Source organism: Crotalus tigris, unplaced genomic scaffold (genome assembly GCF_016545835.1).
Source record: "Crotalus tigris isolate CLP2741 ecotype Arizona unplaced genomic scaffold, ASM1654583v1 scf7180000024328.341495, whole genome shotgun sequence".
Classification (NCBI taxonomy): Eukaryota; Metazoa; Chordata; class Lepidosauria; order Squamata; family Viperidae; genus Crotalus; species Crotalus tigris.
The window spans coordinates 120,159-137,947 of NW_024100499.1; the positions used below are offsets into that span (position 1 = coordinate 120,159).

Genomic DNA, 17,789 nt, shown 5'->3' on the forward strand with positions numbered 1-17,789 from the left:
GTGGGTCATGCCTAGCAAGGCAGGAGATAAGCCAAGGTATCCAAGGGTGACCGCCAGGACGGAACGGTGGGGCCACTGGAGGCCCTCTGGCTGCTTGGGCACGGACTCAGGAAAAGCCGGGAAGCGAGGGGAGGGGGTGGCCCAGGGCTGAGTGAGGCCGTCCTGGCGCCTGGCCAAAGGAGAGACAGCCCCCCCCCCCGGCTCGTGGCTGGAGCATGCCAGCCTGTAGCCGCCAGCCCTGGGGAGGCCAGCCACCCCCCTCCGCGGCGTCCAGTTGCAGGGCACCCTCGATCTCGCTGGGCAGCAAGGAGAGGGGGCCGGTGGCTCAGCCTGTCACTTCTGATCAGTGGCAGCCTGGCCCGGGGCCTCTTTCGGTCATTAGCACAAAGGACTTTCTCGTCACTGGCCCCAATCAAATTAATCTGAAGTGAAAAACGTGGCGCTGACAAAAGCCATTCGGATAAAGCCACCTCGCCCGGGGAGGGCCACCGAGCCCCCCCCCCGCACACGCAGCCAGAGACAAGCAGCCGGCCAGCAACCCCGGGGCCACCTGCTGGCAAGGGCGGGCTCTCCTTGGGTTGGCACAGGGTGCCCTTCGCAGCCCAGGCCCAGACAGCCCCTCCCACCGTGGGTCAGAGGCCACTCGTGGTGAGGCCCACACAGCTGCCTCCGCAGGCCCAGCCCAGCAGGGGAGGGCCAGGGCCAGGGCTTCCCCTTCTCCACCAGCCCAGCCCCTGGCACAAGGAAGACGGGGCAGCTGTGTCCCAGAGCTGGTTGGGGAGCAGCTCCATGGGCTCCCAGGAGGGAGCAGCTCCATGGGCTCCCAGTCGAGGGCGCCTGCCAGCTCCCCAAAGGAGCACGGGGGGGGGAGGAGAGAAGGAAGGGAAGAGCCGCTGCCCCAGAATGGCCACTCTCCTCCCGCCTCTGCACCGTGCCCGGCTGCATGCCGACCCCAGGACGAAGCCGAGCTCTGTGGGACAGTTCACAGGGAGGGGGCAGAAGCCCCACGGAAGGCATTCCTCACCCCCCCCCCCGCCCAAGCAGCAGAGCCCGGGCCTTGAACACAGGCAGAGGTGACCTCGCCCTGCTCCAGCTCGGGAGGGGGGGGCGCAAGACTGAGACAGCTGTACATCCCAGAGCAAAAGGGGGCAGGAAGATGGCTGCCCCGCAGGGCTCCCCCCAGCCCCCCCCCAGGCCGGCCGTGCACAGCTCACCTTCTTCCCAATCAGCTTCTTGCGCAGGAACTCCCGGGCCTCAAACATGTAGGGGATGTCGTAGAGGGGACGGAGTTTCCGGTTCTTGTCCTGGGGAAGGAGAGAGGAGGTTCAGCAGGGCCAGCACAGCCCTCGGGAGCACCGCAATCTGCCCACTTGGGCCTCTCTGAGCCTGAGACAGGAGACCCCAAAGACCCCCACGGGCAAAGCCCCCGGAGAGCAAAGGCAGGCTGCCTCCCCCCCATTTGGGGCACAGCGGTGGGCACTTCAGGGGGTCACAGCAGATTTCCCAAAGCCCCATCCCAGCAGCAGCCTGGGGGAGGGGGCAACCCTGGAAAAACCCCCCCAGGGACTATTAAAACCAGGCCGTCTTCCCCACAGCGCTCCGAGATATTTTCAGATGGAAAACGGAGGGTTGCTGCAACCCAACGCCCTGCTCTTCTTCCAGACAGCAACGCCTCTAAACCATAAAAATGTTTGGTTTTTTTTAAATGAGAGGATTGAAACAGCAGATCACTTTTCCTCAGAATGGCTGAGGATTATGGGTCATCCTGGTTTAGTGACTGCAATTCCGTTGTTAAGCAAAAGAGTTGCCAACTGAAAACACAACTACACCTAGGGTTTTATTTCAGCTCTCTTTTGATTTATAGATCTGCAAAGGTTGTAAATGTGAGGAACGGTCACAATTTTCCATCGCTGTTGTAATTGCGAATGGTCACTAAATGAGGAGTAAGTATAGGTAAAAGCTCCAGGAGAGAACAAGCCCCCAGGCCATGAGGAGCCATTCAGGAGACGCCTCTTCGAAGACACAAACTCCGGTATGAAACAACACAATCCCTGTTGCCACGGGAAGCGCAGGGGGGCCCTAGGAAAGGCTGGAGGGGATTCGGAGGGTCCTCCCGGAACCAACAAAACTCACAAGGAGGCCAACTTTAAGCCATGCAGGAGCAGGAAAGGGAGCGGGGGGGGGAGGAGTCTCTCAGAGGGACCCCCAAGGAGCTGAGATGGGGCAGACTGCTGGGTCAGAGAGAGGGGGGCTCTGTGGGTGTCACCCCTTGGCTCAGCCAGCCCCTCTGCGGCCCCCTCGAGCCCCCCCCAGCCACCCAAAGGTCCCATCGCAGGGGGGGGGGAGTTCCTGCAAGGCTGGCTTGGAGGGCAGCAGCTTCGAGAGGGAGGGAGGGACCTGGGGGAGGTCTGACCAGAAAGCCTCGTGGGCAGCGTGCCAGGGCCGGGCAGCTGTCTAACAAAACTGCCCTGCAAGGCCAGCCGTCCTGAAGGAAGCGGAGCGGAGGTGGAAGCAGAATCCCCAAGGGCCCCTTCCCCAGCATCCGGACGCCCTTGAAGGGACCCCCTCCTCCTTGTCTCCCCCCCCCCCCCAGCACTGGGCTCTGCGCTGGGAACGCTTCCACACAAGATTAAGATTGCAGAAGCCTCCTGCGGAAGGGGCGTCCCCAGAGACCCCTCGCTCGGCTGTTCGGCTGCACTTCGAGCTGCAAATGCAGCAGGCTGGAGGCCTCCCGTCCTGGCTCTGGGTCCAAGAGGCAGGTGCTCGCTGGGCGGCAGCCGCAGCTGCCAGGGGCTCTCCAATACCGGTGCCCCGGCTGCTGCGGCCCTGGTGGAAGGCAGAGCCCTGGTCCTCCCAGCCCTCCAGGGACAAAGCTCTGGAGAGGGACCTTCACGGCAGAACAGGAAAGGGCCAGAGGGGAGGGGGTTCGTGTGCTCCCCCCCTTCCCAAACTGTGGTCCGAGGGGGCCCCCCCAAGGGAGCCCAGTTGCCCAAGGAGGCCTCCTGGCTCGGCCCCCTTCCAGTGCCCAAGCTGGAAAGCTGGCTGAGCAGGGAGACTCCGGCCCTGCTCCCGCAAGGCCTCCTGCCCCACAGAAGGAGGGCTCCCTTTGGGGAGAGAGGCGGCCTGCAGAGAGTGACCGATGGGGCCGGGCAGGTAAGGAGGAAGCTCTCCCTGAATGGATGGAGTCTCATGTATCACTTCATATCTCTGCATGCAAATTGATAAATAATTTCACAGACGATAAAGCCACTCAATTAATCTTCCACCCAAGTCACACCAAATAAAATCAATTAATTTGCATCTTGTTCCTGCTTTATCCACACTGGTAGCTGCTCTTCAATTACAATTAACCGAGGGGATTGGCTGTGCTAAAGTGACAAAATGTAGAAAAGAATACCCCTTCTCTCTCACATACACACAAACACACACAGAAAAGAACAAGTTTTGTACCGGGAGGGAATTCCGGAATCTGACAGGATGTAAATCCCAAAGGAGCCTCCGGGGAAAGGCTGGGTATAAATCCAGCAAACACATAATTAAAATAAATATCGGCCTCACCCCAGATTAATTTCCGAACAAATCTTGCTCCTATTTCACCGATTCATTCATTACCGTATCTTATTTATTTATTAAGCAGATTTATATGGCCATCCATCTCGGAAATATGATTCTGGGTGGCTAACAAGAGATTAAAAATAATAAAAACCCAGATGGACAAAAGCTGGAGAGGTTTTGTGATTGCTGAGGGTAAACCCAGAGGAAACAAGAAATGCCTTCAAGAGGCTGGCAGGGTGAAGGCCAGAAACACACGTGTGGGTGTGTGTGTGTGTGTGAGAGAGAGAGGGGGGGCACTTTTAGATGCCATTCTTCAGTTGAGGAGACCTGGAGGGCCACCAGCCCCCTCCCTTCGAGGGTGACAGAAAGGCCCCGGGTGGTTCTGCCCTCATCCAAGCCTGGTCAGTGGGGAAAGGGCCAGGAGCTGCAGGGGACCCCCCCCCGCCATTCTCTTTGGGGAACAGAGACCCCACAGCTCCTTTGAGGCCCTTGGGGGGCTCCTCCTGGGCTGAAAGGCGGGCGATGCGGGGGTGGCGGCGATAGCAGGAGGGAGCTGGCAGCCATCTTCCTCTTCTCCAGCTGCTGCCAGATGAATTTATGCCAGGCCTCTGAGGCGCTTGTCAAGGCAGGCCATCAATCCAGGTTTGCCAGCCACTCTGAGTTATGCGCTGCTGCAGGGCCTGGGGCCTTCCCATCCAGCGGCCCTCTCCCACCCACCCCCACCCTGGCTTCAGCCAAGTGAACGGCCCATGTTGACAACCCCCCCCCCCCGCAGGCCACGCAGGTGGGCCACGCAGACAAGCTGCCCCCTTCCCTCCTTTCCTGGCCAGCGGAGCAGAGGCAGCAGCGCCAAAGACCGGAGGGCCATGGGACCACCACCCGCAGGACCACTCAGGATACCCCAGGGCCGGCCCTTTTCCCAAGAGGCCCAAGCTAGTCCGGCCCCACCAGGAGTCCAGGGCAGAGTCCCAATCTCTCCCCTCCCTTCAAGGGGGAGGGGGCAGGGAAAGCTGGACCCGAAGCCCTCCCTGCCATCCATTCCACATCAATCAGCACATAAATAAGCCCACAGTTAAAACTCCTGCCCCATTAATGATTGGCTCCTTTTCAGGCGACCTGTTCTAACCAATCACGCTAGGCCAAGGCGCTGCAGGCAGAACACCTTGACAAAACCCCTGAGGTTTGGACGACATTTGATTTTGGGGTGAATCAAGAGGAATTTTAGGCCAATTTAAGGCAGCAATGCTGAGTCCCAAAGTCCTCGGAGGGAGTCTCCCTCCAGACACTGCCGGGCACAGGGGTACCACGGAGGGCAACAGAGCTGGCACCAGGGCCGTGGGAGCGTAAGTCCCAGATGGGCAAAGGGGGGGCACATTCTTCCTGAAAGCGAGGAGCAGCAGGTGAGGCCAGGGCAGCCCTCCACTTCAGACCCTCTGCGCCCCCTTAGCAACCAGGTGTCCTGTTCTGGGGTGGTCATTGCAAAGCATGCCCCCCCTCAGCCCAAGATCTTCATCCACCCCATGTGCTCTGAAGCTGGCTAGGGTCTCTTGGACCCCCTCCTGTGCAAGACAGACTCCTCAGAGCCCCCCCCCCCGACAAGGGGCTGTCCAACTTTGCTTGAAGCCCTCCAAAGATGGAGCCCCACAGCTCTCCTCACTCCCCTTCCTCCCGGGAGGCTCCCCCATCCCCACACTTGGCCCTCCGCCTGAGGATGACTGATGGGCAGCATCTCTGAGGGAAGCCGCCAGCCTCCCTTCCTGCAAGGAGCAGCAGTACAGGGGGGGCAAGGTCTTGCCAGCCGTACCCCTCTCCCTCCTTCCCCCCCCCATCCCAGAAAGACGAGGCACACCCTTGCTGGGAGGTAGAGTTTTCTTCCAAGGGGAAAGCAAAAGGAACTGGGGGGGGGAAGAGCCCAGCCTAAAGCAGCAGCCAGAAGTGCCTCCGTCCTTCCGCAGCCTGCAACGGGCAGCAGCTGCAGCAGAGGAGGGTCTGCAATGCAGCTGACGTCCTGGAGCAGGAGGACGTCAAGAGGACAGCAGCCCCTCTCCCACAGTCTCAACCTGGTCAGCCCATCCAGAGCCCTTCTGCCCTCTTGACACACCCCTCCAGGAGGCAGAGATGCTAGCCTGACACCAAAAGGGGGGGCTCCTGTCCCCTCCTCGTCCAGAGGAGCCGCTCTCTAGCCGTGGCCAGAGCTGAGGGGGAGCAGAGAGATGCTTCAGCCACGAGCCTCAAGGGCCCGGCTCTGACGGAGGACCCTCCCGGAGGCCTCTCTGCCTGGAGATGACCTACTAAAGGCCCACCGCAGCACGGGGCTGACATCACCGCGTGTCACTTACACCTCAAACCACTCAACTGGGCTGCTAGGATTGCTACTGCCAAGTGATGGGGTCATGCGACGTTGTGCATTATGGCCGCTCACTCAGCAGCAGAGACTCCTGCCCCAACTGCCATCGTAGCCGGAGGACTCCTGTGGCTGTAGCTGCCCTCCTCTCTGGATCCGGGTTTGGGGGCTTCATTTATTTTCCAGAAACAGTTATTTTCAGAGAGGCGTCCCTCCTTTGGGAGCAGTTTGTCATCTCTGGGGGCTTTTATTCATTATTTATCCAATTATGAGGCCACGCAGCTCCATAATGACTCCGGGAGACTTAAAAGATGAAAATTAAAAGCAAAGAAGGGTATCCAGAGGCAGCTAATCGGAACCAGCCCTCCCCAGCACCAAGGGCCCCCTCCGAGGCCCGGCCCGGGAGAACCACCGGGTCTCCCGCAGCTCGCCAGAGGCCAGAAGACCGTGAGCAGCAGGACCCTTCAGGGGGCCACATTCCGTGGGGCAGGAGCGACTCCGCTGGCCCCACTGCCAAAGTTTGGCTAGTAATGGGATTTGTGACATTGCAGGAAAACTCTCAGCTCCCTTTCCGTCCCTTAGGCTCCTCTCCCCCAGTCAGCCAAGGGACGTGAGGAACTCGCTCGCCATCAACGTCCAGGCTGCCCTGAGCAACTTGCTTCCCTCGCCAACACAGGCCTCCCTCGGGGCCCAGATCTGCAGTCACTCCGCTTACCCGGCTCCAGCAACAAACACATTTCCAATTCCAATTCCCAATGAGGGAGGAGGCCCTGTCTTCCGGGCCTCTTTTCCCAAGAGTTAGGGGAGGGGGTGTTGACATTACAAGCCAATAAGCTGAGCAGCCCTTCCTTCTCACAAACGGTGATGGCGCTGGCCGATCCTTCCTCCCCGACCCTCCATCCCACAGCATCTTCTCCCCAAAGATACAACCAAAGAGAAGCTGGCCACCAGTCCTGTCCCTGATCCAAGCCTGCCTCACCCCAGCCGTCCCCTTGGTGCCCCGGCAGGAGGCAGGAGGAGGAGGAGGGTGCAGAGAGTGAGGAAGAGGGCCTGGAGGGAGACCAGCCCGAAGGGCTACCTAGGCCAAAGAGGCTGAAACGTTTTTTTTAAGCCCAGAGAAATGAGGTCATGTTTGGAGGACACAGAAGTGCAAGGAGGGGAAGGGGTGCGGCACAATCTGTCCCATTGCTTTATTGCAGCTCCTCTCGGCACTTCCAGCTTTCCTGGTCTGGCCTACCTAGCAGGGCCGAGAGAGGAGATCTCTCAGAGAGATCACAGGGAAGCATATGCGTTAAAGGGAAAGTATTTACACTTCTCAGAACATAAACAGATTGTCTTGTTGATTCCTGAAGCTGCTGTAAAATGGATTCCTAAGAAAACAAGGGCGTTTCAAGGACACACATCTCGGATTACAGTTCCAAGAAGGCTTTTCTGCCTTGATGCGTGGAACGAGAGCAGCAGCTTTCTTTCCGATAGGAAAGCCGGCAAAATGCAGGAAATACCCCCCCACACACTCTCTCTCTCTGCAAGAAGTTCGCAGGCCAGAGGAGGCTGGCAGCACACCTCCCCCAGTGCACAAAGTGCCAGAGGGCGCAGCTGCTGTATTTCAGAGAAGTCCCAGCAATTCACACACACCCCCCCCACCATGTATGGAAATGGGGTTTTCTCCACAGGACCGTGAAGTATTCCCTTCAAATGCAGCCATAACCTTTCTGGCAAGTGATCTAGACAAGGACCGTGGATCCCTTCAAAACATGCCCAGGAAGGAGAGACGAGGGTGCGCCTGATCTGCAGATCAGTGCCGGACCTAGTCCCGGCCTGGGCATCCCCACATCATCCCACACGCGGCAGCTTCTCAGCCCTGTGCCCAGAGACGAATGTGGCATCTGAATTCCGCTCGAAGCCTCTGGAGGAAGGATCTGGTGGCAAATTCCTTCTGCTTCAGCCATTCTGGGGCTGAGTGACCTATATCCCTTCAAGCTTCTGCTCTAGGATGGATACCCTGATTCTCTTCCGCACAATTTGCCGATACACTCAAGAAGCCGTTGCTCCACTGATAACTGCAACCTGCCAGGTCCTGGGGCTGCAAAGTGGTCCCCAATTGTGTTAGCCCCCTTATTTTCCACAGCTGGGCTGAGACTCTTCCGTAGAAAATGCGACATTGCATTTTCTTCCATTAAGTTCGGCTTTCATCCGTCGCTACAGCCGACCAGGCGCTCCTCAGAATGTCTAAGAGGCAGCAGTGGCCTCTCTGGACAGTGGAGGCTTCTTCCTCGCCTTGTCCCCCGCTCCTTCCATGCCTTCCTCGGGGGGAACCCCACAAGACTGGCCTCTGGCCCTGCAAGAGAGCCCGCAGACCACCTCCTACTGTCCAGGAGGGTCTTGGCGGAGCAACGCACTGCTGGGAGGGGGGGGAAGTCTGGGTTGCTTTTTCTCCATCTGCACCTGCCCACCTGTGGACGGTTGCGGGCCCAAGCCCCGACCTTGGCATGCTGAACACCAATTCGGCTCCACAAATCTGTCCTCAACAGCAGACTGTACGTGGCAAGCAAGGCACGTGGCTGCTTACACGGGATGAGCCTCAGACATTATACCTGACTGGCATCTCATTGACTGGGAGTCTGACCCAGTTAAGAGAAGTGATTATCCCGGGGCTCTGCGTCTCCCTTTCCAATAAAGGCAGTGAACGTTGGCCTAATGTGTTCAATAAATATATGTCACGGTACATTATCTATTAATAGGCCTTAGGTGACCCTCGGACTGCCTTATCAGCCAGAGCGCTTCAGGACCCCAGATAATCCTGAAGGCTTCCTCCAGGCTGGCCTTTGGAGGGGGAAAAAACCGGAGGGCAGAACCGAGAGTGACCAAGGAGGAGAGAAAGGGATGGAGATGCAGCCAATTAAAGCAAAACAGTCTCAACGCAGCTGTTGGCCGAGAATCAAGGAAAGGAGCAGACGGGGCAGCAACTGGAAGCAAGAGACATACAGGGAGTCCTCAACTTACGACCATTCCTTCAGGGACGGTTCAAAGTTGAGGTAATGCTGAACAAAGGGACTTGCTCCCCAATTCCCAAAGATCCGACTGTTGCAGCCCCCCCCCCACTGTCATGTGACCAAAATGTGAGGGACTAGCAGCCCCCTCACACTTGCGGCCCACTTCAGCTCCCCCAACCCACCTGTCCACCCTCTATCTCTACCTTTCTCCCCCCCCCCTGCACTCCCTTTATGGCTTCCGGGCTGTCCTTTGGTACCCATTGCTGACCAGTCGTGCCTGGCCGGCCCTTTGCACGCGAGGCTTTCTTCCCCGAGTCACCCACAGCCATTTCCTTGCGAGACCGGGGGAAGATGGTGACTGGTGGGGCCAGCCCAGGCACGCACGGTCAGCGGTGGGAGCAAGGGATGGCATGGGACAGTTGGAAGGAGGGCGGAGGGGCAGGGGGGCTTGGGGGGTGTGTGACTGTGGCTGCCAGAAGGGCAGAGATGGGGGGTAAAGAGGAAACGGCCCCTTAGAGAGGTTCGGGACCAGGCCTGGCTTGGAGCGGGTGCTGGCTGAACGACCCACGAGTCTTGGGTACCTATGGCAATGGGGAGTGCCAGGACTGCCGTCTCAGCGATGACTTTATAACTGCATCATTAGGAATTCTGGCCCCAGTTGAGTGGGATAAAGAACTACAAGACAACAGGAGAGAGTTTTAACTTTTATAGCAAGAGCGTGAAGGGACCTGAAATTATGACTTGAAACAACAGAAACTCATATTCAGAACTTACTGAACTCCACGACATACGGATTGTCAAAAACAGCACTTTGTCGGAGATGCCATAAGAGGAATGCTTCTACCGTGCCCAATACGCATCAAGTTTGGGGAGAAAGTAGAGGATTGTGTACCTACAATCGGGCAACCAAAGTTAAAATCTTCAGAAGCTAATACTCTTTCGAACTCTACCCTCATGAATTCTCCATGCCAATCTTTTGATGGCCAAAGGGCTGATGGCCCAAACTGCCCTGGCTGCCTAGGAGCTGAGAGATGCAGACGTTGTAGAGACGAGAGTATGGAGGCTCAGTAATGTAAAATACAGGAGTTTCAAAAAACGATAGCGGTATAATACAGAAAAAGTGATAGAGAGCTACGGCTTCTAGATCTAGAATCTATCCTTACTAATAGAGAAGAAGTATTAGAGGGAGTTGAAGTCGCCGGATCCTTGGGCGAGAGTGACCACGTCATGTTGGAATTCAATATAATGCAAATGTAAACAATAGAACATAACACAGCCAGCATCTTAAACTTTAAAAGAGCTGATTTTAACAAACTCAGAGAGAGCCTAAGAGAAATTCCACGGATAAAAATCCTAAAGGGGAAAAAACTCAAGAAGCATGAAAACTCTGAAAAATATTATCATAAAAGCCCAGTCCAGCATGATACCACTGAAAAGAAAAAAAAAAGAAATCCAAGAAGAAACCAACATGGCTACACAAAGATCTCTCTGATAAACTGAAAGACAAAATGGACAAGCACAAAAATTGGAGAGGGATGGAAGCAATGGAAGAAAATGGGAAGCAAGGAATTTGACAAAGTAGACCACAACCTACTCATTTTGTAGGCCTGGCAGGTCAAGAGTCCTTTGTCTCCATTCAAAGGAGGCCAGGCAAGGTGCTTCGGTCCGGCCTCCCAACCCAGCTGCCCATCCACCACTCAAGCCAGCCAGTGGCTTCACAAAGGCTGCTTCTTCACCGCTTTGGGTGGCCAAGCTGGCCTAGAGCAGACGGGCGCAGGTTCTCCTGCTCCGTCCAAAGGGAGGCCATTACTGTCCTGGCGACTGCTGGATTCCAGGCGAGCTTGTGGGCATCCTGCCAGCCTCCAGGGCAACCAAGCGAGGAGAGACAAAGTCTGGAGAAGAAGAAGCCGTCCTGGTTCACTAGAGGGCTCGGCAAGGGCCGCTTCTGCACTGCCTCCGGTCACTCCCGGCGCCCGCCCAGGCAGCAGGTGCAGGCGGCCCTTCCCCACCAGCCGAAGAGGGAAAGGCAGCTGCCCAGTTTTTCTGTCAGTCAAGGGTCCCGTGAAGCCCTGCCCTCCCCCAGGCTGAATGCCACCAATGGCCCAAGAGAAACAGCACTGGATGGGGGGGGGTGGCAAGGGGAGAGGCTACTCCTTCTTTCTCTTCCACTAGTTCGCTCCCTTTTCCTTCATGGCTGCCCATCTTAAGCAATAACTCTGGTTGGATAATATAGAATACAGTATAAAACGACAAAAAAAACAATTAAAAAGAATAGGAGTAAAACAGCCTGACTCCAGGTTGATAAGACAGACAAAAGAGTCTGGTCTCCCCTTATTTATTCAACCTATATGCGGAATATAGATTAAGGGAAGTAGGAATAAAAAAAAGATGAGCCTGGTTTTAAAACTGGAGGAGGAAACACCGGCAACCTCCACTATGCGGATGGCACCGCCTCGACGGCCGAACATGCAAAGGACTGGCCAGTTCCAGGAAGGTCAAGGGGCACAGTGTGAAAAATAGGATCAAAATAAAAGGAAGACCAAACTAACAACATCAGGCACAACAATCAGCCTTGGCACGGATAATGCAGATATCGAAGTGCCCATATAGTTTCTGCCTTTTAGGATTAAGCCTTGAAAATAAAACCACCGGCAGCCAAGAAGGGCGCCACAGAGCAGCCCTGAAGGCCCTGGAAAAGATCTCCAGAATTGTGAGGGCCTCGCTATAAATGACACTGTAGAAGTAGAAGTTGGGCTTTGAAGAAGTCCTTGATGCTTCTGAACTTTGTGTTGGAGACGGTGGACAGCCAAGAAAAGCCAGCTCTCTGCGGAGGGCTGCAATGCCAAGGAAGAGGGAAGGGAAGAGCCGGCAGCCGACCGGGGGGGCCTCGGCCACGGGGGCAAGGGATGCACCACCAGAAGGCCTGAGGGACCAGGCTGGGACAGAGGAAATCACTCCCTCTAAGTCGCCGAGAGTCCGTTCATGGCCTGCCACCAATCCCGAGACATTCCTGGCTTTGGCTTTTCTTCTTAGCCCAATTTCTCCACAGCTTGTTCCGACATGCAGCTTTCCTTTCTCATCTTCCTTCCTCCCTGGCAGCCTCTTCTCACGTTCCTCTGCAGCGACGTCTCTGAGTTGAGGCCACAGTTCCTCCGGTTCAGGGCTTCCAAGCAATTCCCGAACTTTCCCGTGAACGGGAACGGCTGTGCGGTCGAGTTCATCCGGTGGAGCTGGTGGCTTTGTTCTCTCCTCCGCCTCGGCTTGACTTGACTTGGATGCAACCTGCACCCCTGAGCACTTTGAGGCCTGTCCCACAGGCGGCCTCTGGCCGTGTCTTTGCTACGAGAACTCAGCTTTTCCACCTCCTTCATCTGATGAGCTCCGGGACAGACAGCAGCGGAGGGATTTGGGAATCCCTGGACTGGCCTAAGCGCCAAAGCCTTCTCCTGCTTTGCCTCTGCTTCCCAGGCCATAGGGCCCAACTCCATTGTCTTCCTTAGTATTTCCAAATTTGGCATTCCGCTTCCCAGCCCTAAGGAGTAGCGTATCTTGCTCGTGTGTTGGGTAGATTAAAAGAAGACTGCTACGGCTGGCCACATAGCGATCCTAGGCAGCTTCCCACAATCAAGATGAAACAGAACCACCTCCCCCACCGGGCAGCAGGCATCCTTCCCCGCCCCGACGCAACCCCAGTCTGTCCCAGTGCCCGGGAGAAGAGCCCGGTCTTCATGCCCTTCCAGAAGACTGAGGGGGGGCTCCTTGGGCCTCAGGAAGGAGGTTATACTAGAGGGCAGGGAAGGGGAGCAGGGGCTTCAGGGAGAGTGCAAGTCTAAAGCCCCCTCAGGGGACAGCATTTGAGGGAAGCAATGACCCAACCAACTAGGGCAGGCAGGCACCCCAGAGAGAAGCAGTTCTGCGGACAGCCTGGTAAATCACAGGCCAATCTCAGGATCGCCAGAACTGCAAAATCTTCTGCATGCTGGGCCAGTCACAACTTCCAGATAGTCTTCAAGGACAGCCCCAGGGGAAGCACATTGCAGTAATCAATTGGGAAGTGACCCAGGCATGAGTCACAGTGAACAATACAAAAAGCTTTGGAAGAGGAACAAATTCTAAGTAGCAAGAGTGAGACCGGTTTGGAAATGGACTTACAAAATCCATTTTGTCATTACAAAAATGACATGTAAAAAGGTTTTATAAGGGGCACTGGAAAAAAACCTGCTCTCTGTGTGTGAGAGAGAAAGGGGGGGGGAGGGAGAAGGAGAGAGACCTGGATAATGTTCACATTGGATTTGTAAAACAGGCTTGTTAACATCTTGAAGAGTTTTGTGAGAAGGGGTTAAAAAAAACAGTTCTACCACAGTATTTGATGAGACTAAAGTTCAAGGGAGTTAGAAACAGAAGGAATATAAAGTTGGGTATTTGATCAAGGTTAAAATAAATCTCTGGCAAGCGCCAAAGGAGCCTTTGCTGATCTCAGAAGTGAAATGAGGAGGCCTGGCAGGAGGAGGGATATTGAAAGAGATGGACAATTGTACTTTAAGGAGAAGTGCTAAGTTATTAAAACTGACCAAAGGGAAGCCCCCAAATCCCCCCTCTCTCCTATCAACCCCCCCTTCCCCCGCATCACAACAATCCCAGCCAGGAGATTGACTCCCCTGCTCCATGCTGCTGTCCCCAAACTCACCCAGGGCCGGTGAGAAGGGTCAGCCACAGCAGCTCCGAGGAGAGGAGCCCATGACCAGACGCTGAGTAGCCACTGATGGGGGCTCCCTGCCCAGAGCCTCCCAGACCCCCATGGCCGTTCCTGCCCCACCAGGCAGGGGAGCTGGAGGTGGAGCCTAGCAGAGCGCCCCCCCCCCAGGCCGCTCTCCGGGTCAGGAAGCCCGGCCAGTGGGCCTGCCAGCGTTCCCTGACCGCCAAAGGCCACCCTTGGGTGGCTTCCAGCAGACAAGCCCAGGCCTGGCAAATCACACGGGACAAAGCCCACCCTCCCTCCCTCCCTCCCTCCAGAAGCGCAGTAGGCGCCTGCAGAGGAGAAGGCCAACACTGCAGGGCTGGGATCGTTGGGGGAAGTGGCCGCTGGCGCTTTCATTTCCGAGGCAGACTGGCGGATGGCCTGAAGTGTTCTCGTGCTCAAACAAGGTAACAGGGACAATTTCTTTGGATCATTAAACCGAGATGCTCAGCTTTAAATTTTCATGTTCCCTGCTCCACTACAGGAAACGAATGTGTGTCAATGTTCCCCTGGCCTTGTTTACGTTGCTGTGACCTTCCCGCCTTGCTTGTAGCACAAACAGGCAGCGGCATCTCTCTGCAGCCGGGAGCCGATTGGGGAAAGACAGGAGCCGAGGCGAAGTCACAGGAGGCTCCGGTGCAAACTTGGGGAGGGGGGGGACACCACAAAGCCTCCCAGAGTCCAGGCCAATCAAAGACCCCAGAGAGGCATGAGGGGGCTGTGATGAGCCAAGGGGGGGAAGGTGGGCGGGAACCTCAGAGGTCCTCCATCCCCCAAAGGGGGCCAAGCTGCCTCCCTTTCTCTTGTCCTGGCGAGGCCACCTTCTAGCCTCTTGGCCCCCTCCCAGAGGCGACTGCAGTGCCCGGAAGGGGAGCAATCCAGACCTCCTCCAATCATCCTCCCTTATTATTGCTGCCTTTGGAAATGTGAGCCTTCCCATGTAACGTTCTTCTTCACCAGGGAGCTCCCCCCCCTCGGACTTGCCCTTCCGCCTGTGGCAGCCCAAAGCCTGGCGCTTTCATCAACACCTCATGGTGGGGGGGGGCACATTTATATCCAGCCTTTCTGTAACTGAAGCAGTACCGATTCTAATGCAGTTTCCAAAGACAGACCAACTTCCTGTAGCCCCTTTGCCCCGGGGTGCTGGTCAAGGGGCCGGCCGTCCCTCAGAAGGACCAGCGGCCAGAAGCCGGGCTCCTCCTGCCAGGCCTCGGACGAGCTCAGCAGAGCTGGCCCTGGAGGCATCTCCTCTGGCAAAGAAGAAAAAGAGCTTGCCCGGAGCCCAAAATCGGCCGCTCCTCAAAGGAGGCTGTCTGGAAAGGGCTGCCCGGGGGGCTCCTTGCGTGCAGGAGAGACGTGGAGGCTCCTGAGCTGCTCAGGTGCCAAACAGGCCCCCAACAGCCGCACCCTCCTCCTCCTCCTCCACGGATGGGGGAGAGGAGCCTCAGTTTCCAGCCAAGAAGGCCAACGTCCCAGAGGGCAGCAGAAGAGCAACCCAGAGGCCCCCAGAGGGAGACCCCCCCCAACAGGGGCTCAGCTGTTTCTCTGAAAACCAGAATCTCCAATCGCTCTCCACACGCCAGGCGAGTCGCTGTGTGGCAACACCAATATTAAACTCTGCTCCTCTTTGGCGGGGCTGAAGCCCAGCCCAGATCGTCCTGAATCAGCCGACCCCGGGAGGAACGTTGTGCCCGTCCTCCCCTCCCTGAAAGGTGTGTCCTACCTGAGGCCCTTCCCCCTCCAGTCTGGGAGGCCGGATACTGGAGAGGTGGATGGTTTTGTAGTCCCCGGAATTCAGCTTCACCACAATGGCATCTGCGTTGAGCACCTGCACCACCTGGGAGGGGAACGGAGCAGGGGCTGAGCCAGGCGATCCTGGGCCACCCCAGCACCCCCAGCCCTTTCCCAGCACCCCCAAGAGGAGACCCCCCCTCAGCCTCACCGCAGCTCAGAAAGCTGGACCCCCAGAGCGCCCCCGAGCAGGAGGAGCGACCCTCTTCAGCAGTTCCATCACCAGCCACCCAGGCCTGCCTCACTCAGGGGGGCTCTGGCTACGCCCCCCTCCCTCGCCACCCCAAGAGGAGTCCCCAGGCTCTGCGAATGCCGCCAGCGGGAAAAGAAAGCAAGCGCCCCCAAAGCATGGCGGGCAGGCGCAGAAGAGCCAGAGGCAGGCGGACCCCTGAGTGCTGTGGCCGGGCTGGGTGCCCGGGGAGCTCAGGGTCAGCCTGAAGAGGACGGGGATGCCGCCCAGAGACAAGCACAGGCCCCACACAAGGGTCTCCTGGACTGCCTTTGCTCAGAAATGTGCCCCACCTGCATACTCCCTGCCAAGGGCCCCGGGCACCCCCCACCCTTTCCTGAGCTGCCCCATATCTTCTCCTCGGCGGTCTGTGGCTCGCCTGCTCAGAACTTCCCACCTTGCCCGCCGAGGAATTCCGTGGCCAGATCCCAGAAATGACCTACTGTGCACAGACATAACTAGCCTCTCCACACAATCCGGATCCCACGTGGCCACCTCCTCCCGACATGGCCACCCTCTTGCGCCCGTCCCTGCAATTGTGGCTGGGCAGCCCCCCTCTCGGTCCCTCCTTCGGGAAGGAATCTCTGGGCTCCTGCAATCTGGGCCCGGTCGAGGCTCCGACAGACGGCAGAGCCTCCCCGGGCATCGGACGAAGGGGGCAGATCCCCCGCTCCGGCTAAAGACGCCGGCCACCCCATCTCCAGGGCCCTTCAGACATCGCTAGAGATACGGGCAGGACTCAGGCTCGGTCTCCTCCCCTGGACCCAGGGCCATCGAGGGCAAACCGGGTCAGAGAGAGGGCTCGGGGCACGGGCAAGCGGGACAAGTTGCCTCAGAACCAAACCTGCAGTTGTTTGGCCTAAATGCCCGTTGCTGGGGTTTTTAAGCTGCAGCTGACCGGGGTGAGGCACCCCAGATGGACGGCCCTCTGGACCCATCGCCCATCTCTGCCTCGCAGAAGAAGCCAAAAAGATTTTACTAATCCATTCATCCAATCCGTACACTGTTCACCTCGTACGCGGGACTCCGAGTGACCCCCTAGTACCAGGCTAAGAATACGCACCGATGGAATATATTTAACTCTCGGCTTCAACTTCTTTCGACTGAAGAAATGCTCCACTTCCAAAACCCCCCAGGCCCCCCCCTGGCAGCCCTGGGGCTGGAGGAGGAGGGCGGAGGGGGGGCTCCCTCCAGAGACAATTGGCCCAGCAGAGTGGCAGAAGGCAACCACCCTCACCATCCCTGCTGGCAGCTGCCAGAAAGGTTATGGGGTGTGGGAGAGTCCCACAGAGAGTCCAGCTCCTTTGAAAGCTGTGCCCAAAGTGGGGCGGACCCCAATCCGGCTGCCTGCACAGCGGGGCCCTTTGCTGATCAGAGTGGGCACTGGCTCCCTTCCGGGGAGGGGGGGGCTCCTCGCCACCCTTCTGGTAACCAAGGCAGGGAGCCCCAGTCGGCCAGCCAAATTTACTGCGAGGCCACATTGAGCGAATCTAAAAGTCGCCCCTTTTAACTGCTTGATGCAACCGGGTGGGCCCTTCCGGGGCTTCTCCCTTTGACCGCTGGGGCAGCACCCCCTCACCCCCAAGGCCTACACTCCCTCCTCTCGATGTCTCCCCCCACGGAGAGCTGCCTTTTCTCAGGGCCAGATTTACTGGGAAGAAGAGCCGAGGCTGTCCTTCCCCCGGTGACAAGGACGGGCGCCTTGACCTTCGGGCAGGGGCTCCCTTGGCTGCTGGCAGATGTCCCCAGGCACAGGGCGGCACCCCTGGGGGGGAGAGATGTTTGTACCCAGCCAGGGGGCTCCTCCACCATCTTTGCTCCCAACGGGGGCAGCCAGCCTCTTTCTGCTTCCCCACCCCACCCCGGGCAGGAGTAGCCGAGGAGAATCCCCGGGGCCTCCCTGGCCTTCCAGGGGAGGATGGAACTGAGCTCTGGAAGGGCCTCTGGGCAGCAGAGCAGGGAGGCCTGGGGGGGTGGCAGGGAGGGCTTTCCTCCAGCAAGCCGGCCTCTCAGCCCCAGCCAGGCGGCCTCTTATGCCCTGCCAGATGCAGCAATGGCGCCCCCTGGCGGCCATTTCCAAGCTGAACTTGGGCGCCACAGCACCAGATCTCCCTGATGGGGCTGCAACGGAAAAGGGGA

General features: G+C 57.7%; 1 protein-coding gene across 1 annotated transcript in view; it reads right to left on the reverse strand.

Moving 5' to 3' along the window:
• SND1 (staphylococcal nuclease and tudor domain containing 1) overlaps positions 1–17,789 on the reverse strand; it is a 67,159-nt gene that overhangs the window by 40,317 nt on the left and 9,053 nt on the right. Inside the window, exons 10-11 of the mRNA XM_039325327.1 lie at positions 15,354–15,467; positions 1,215–1,304 (exon numbers count right to left, since the gene is read on the reverse strand). Coding sequence (XP_039181261.1) covers positions 1,215–1,304; positions 15,354–15,467 — 204 coding nt within the window. The remainder of the gene's footprint in view (positions 1–1,214; positions 1,305–15,353; positions 15,468–17,789) is intronic.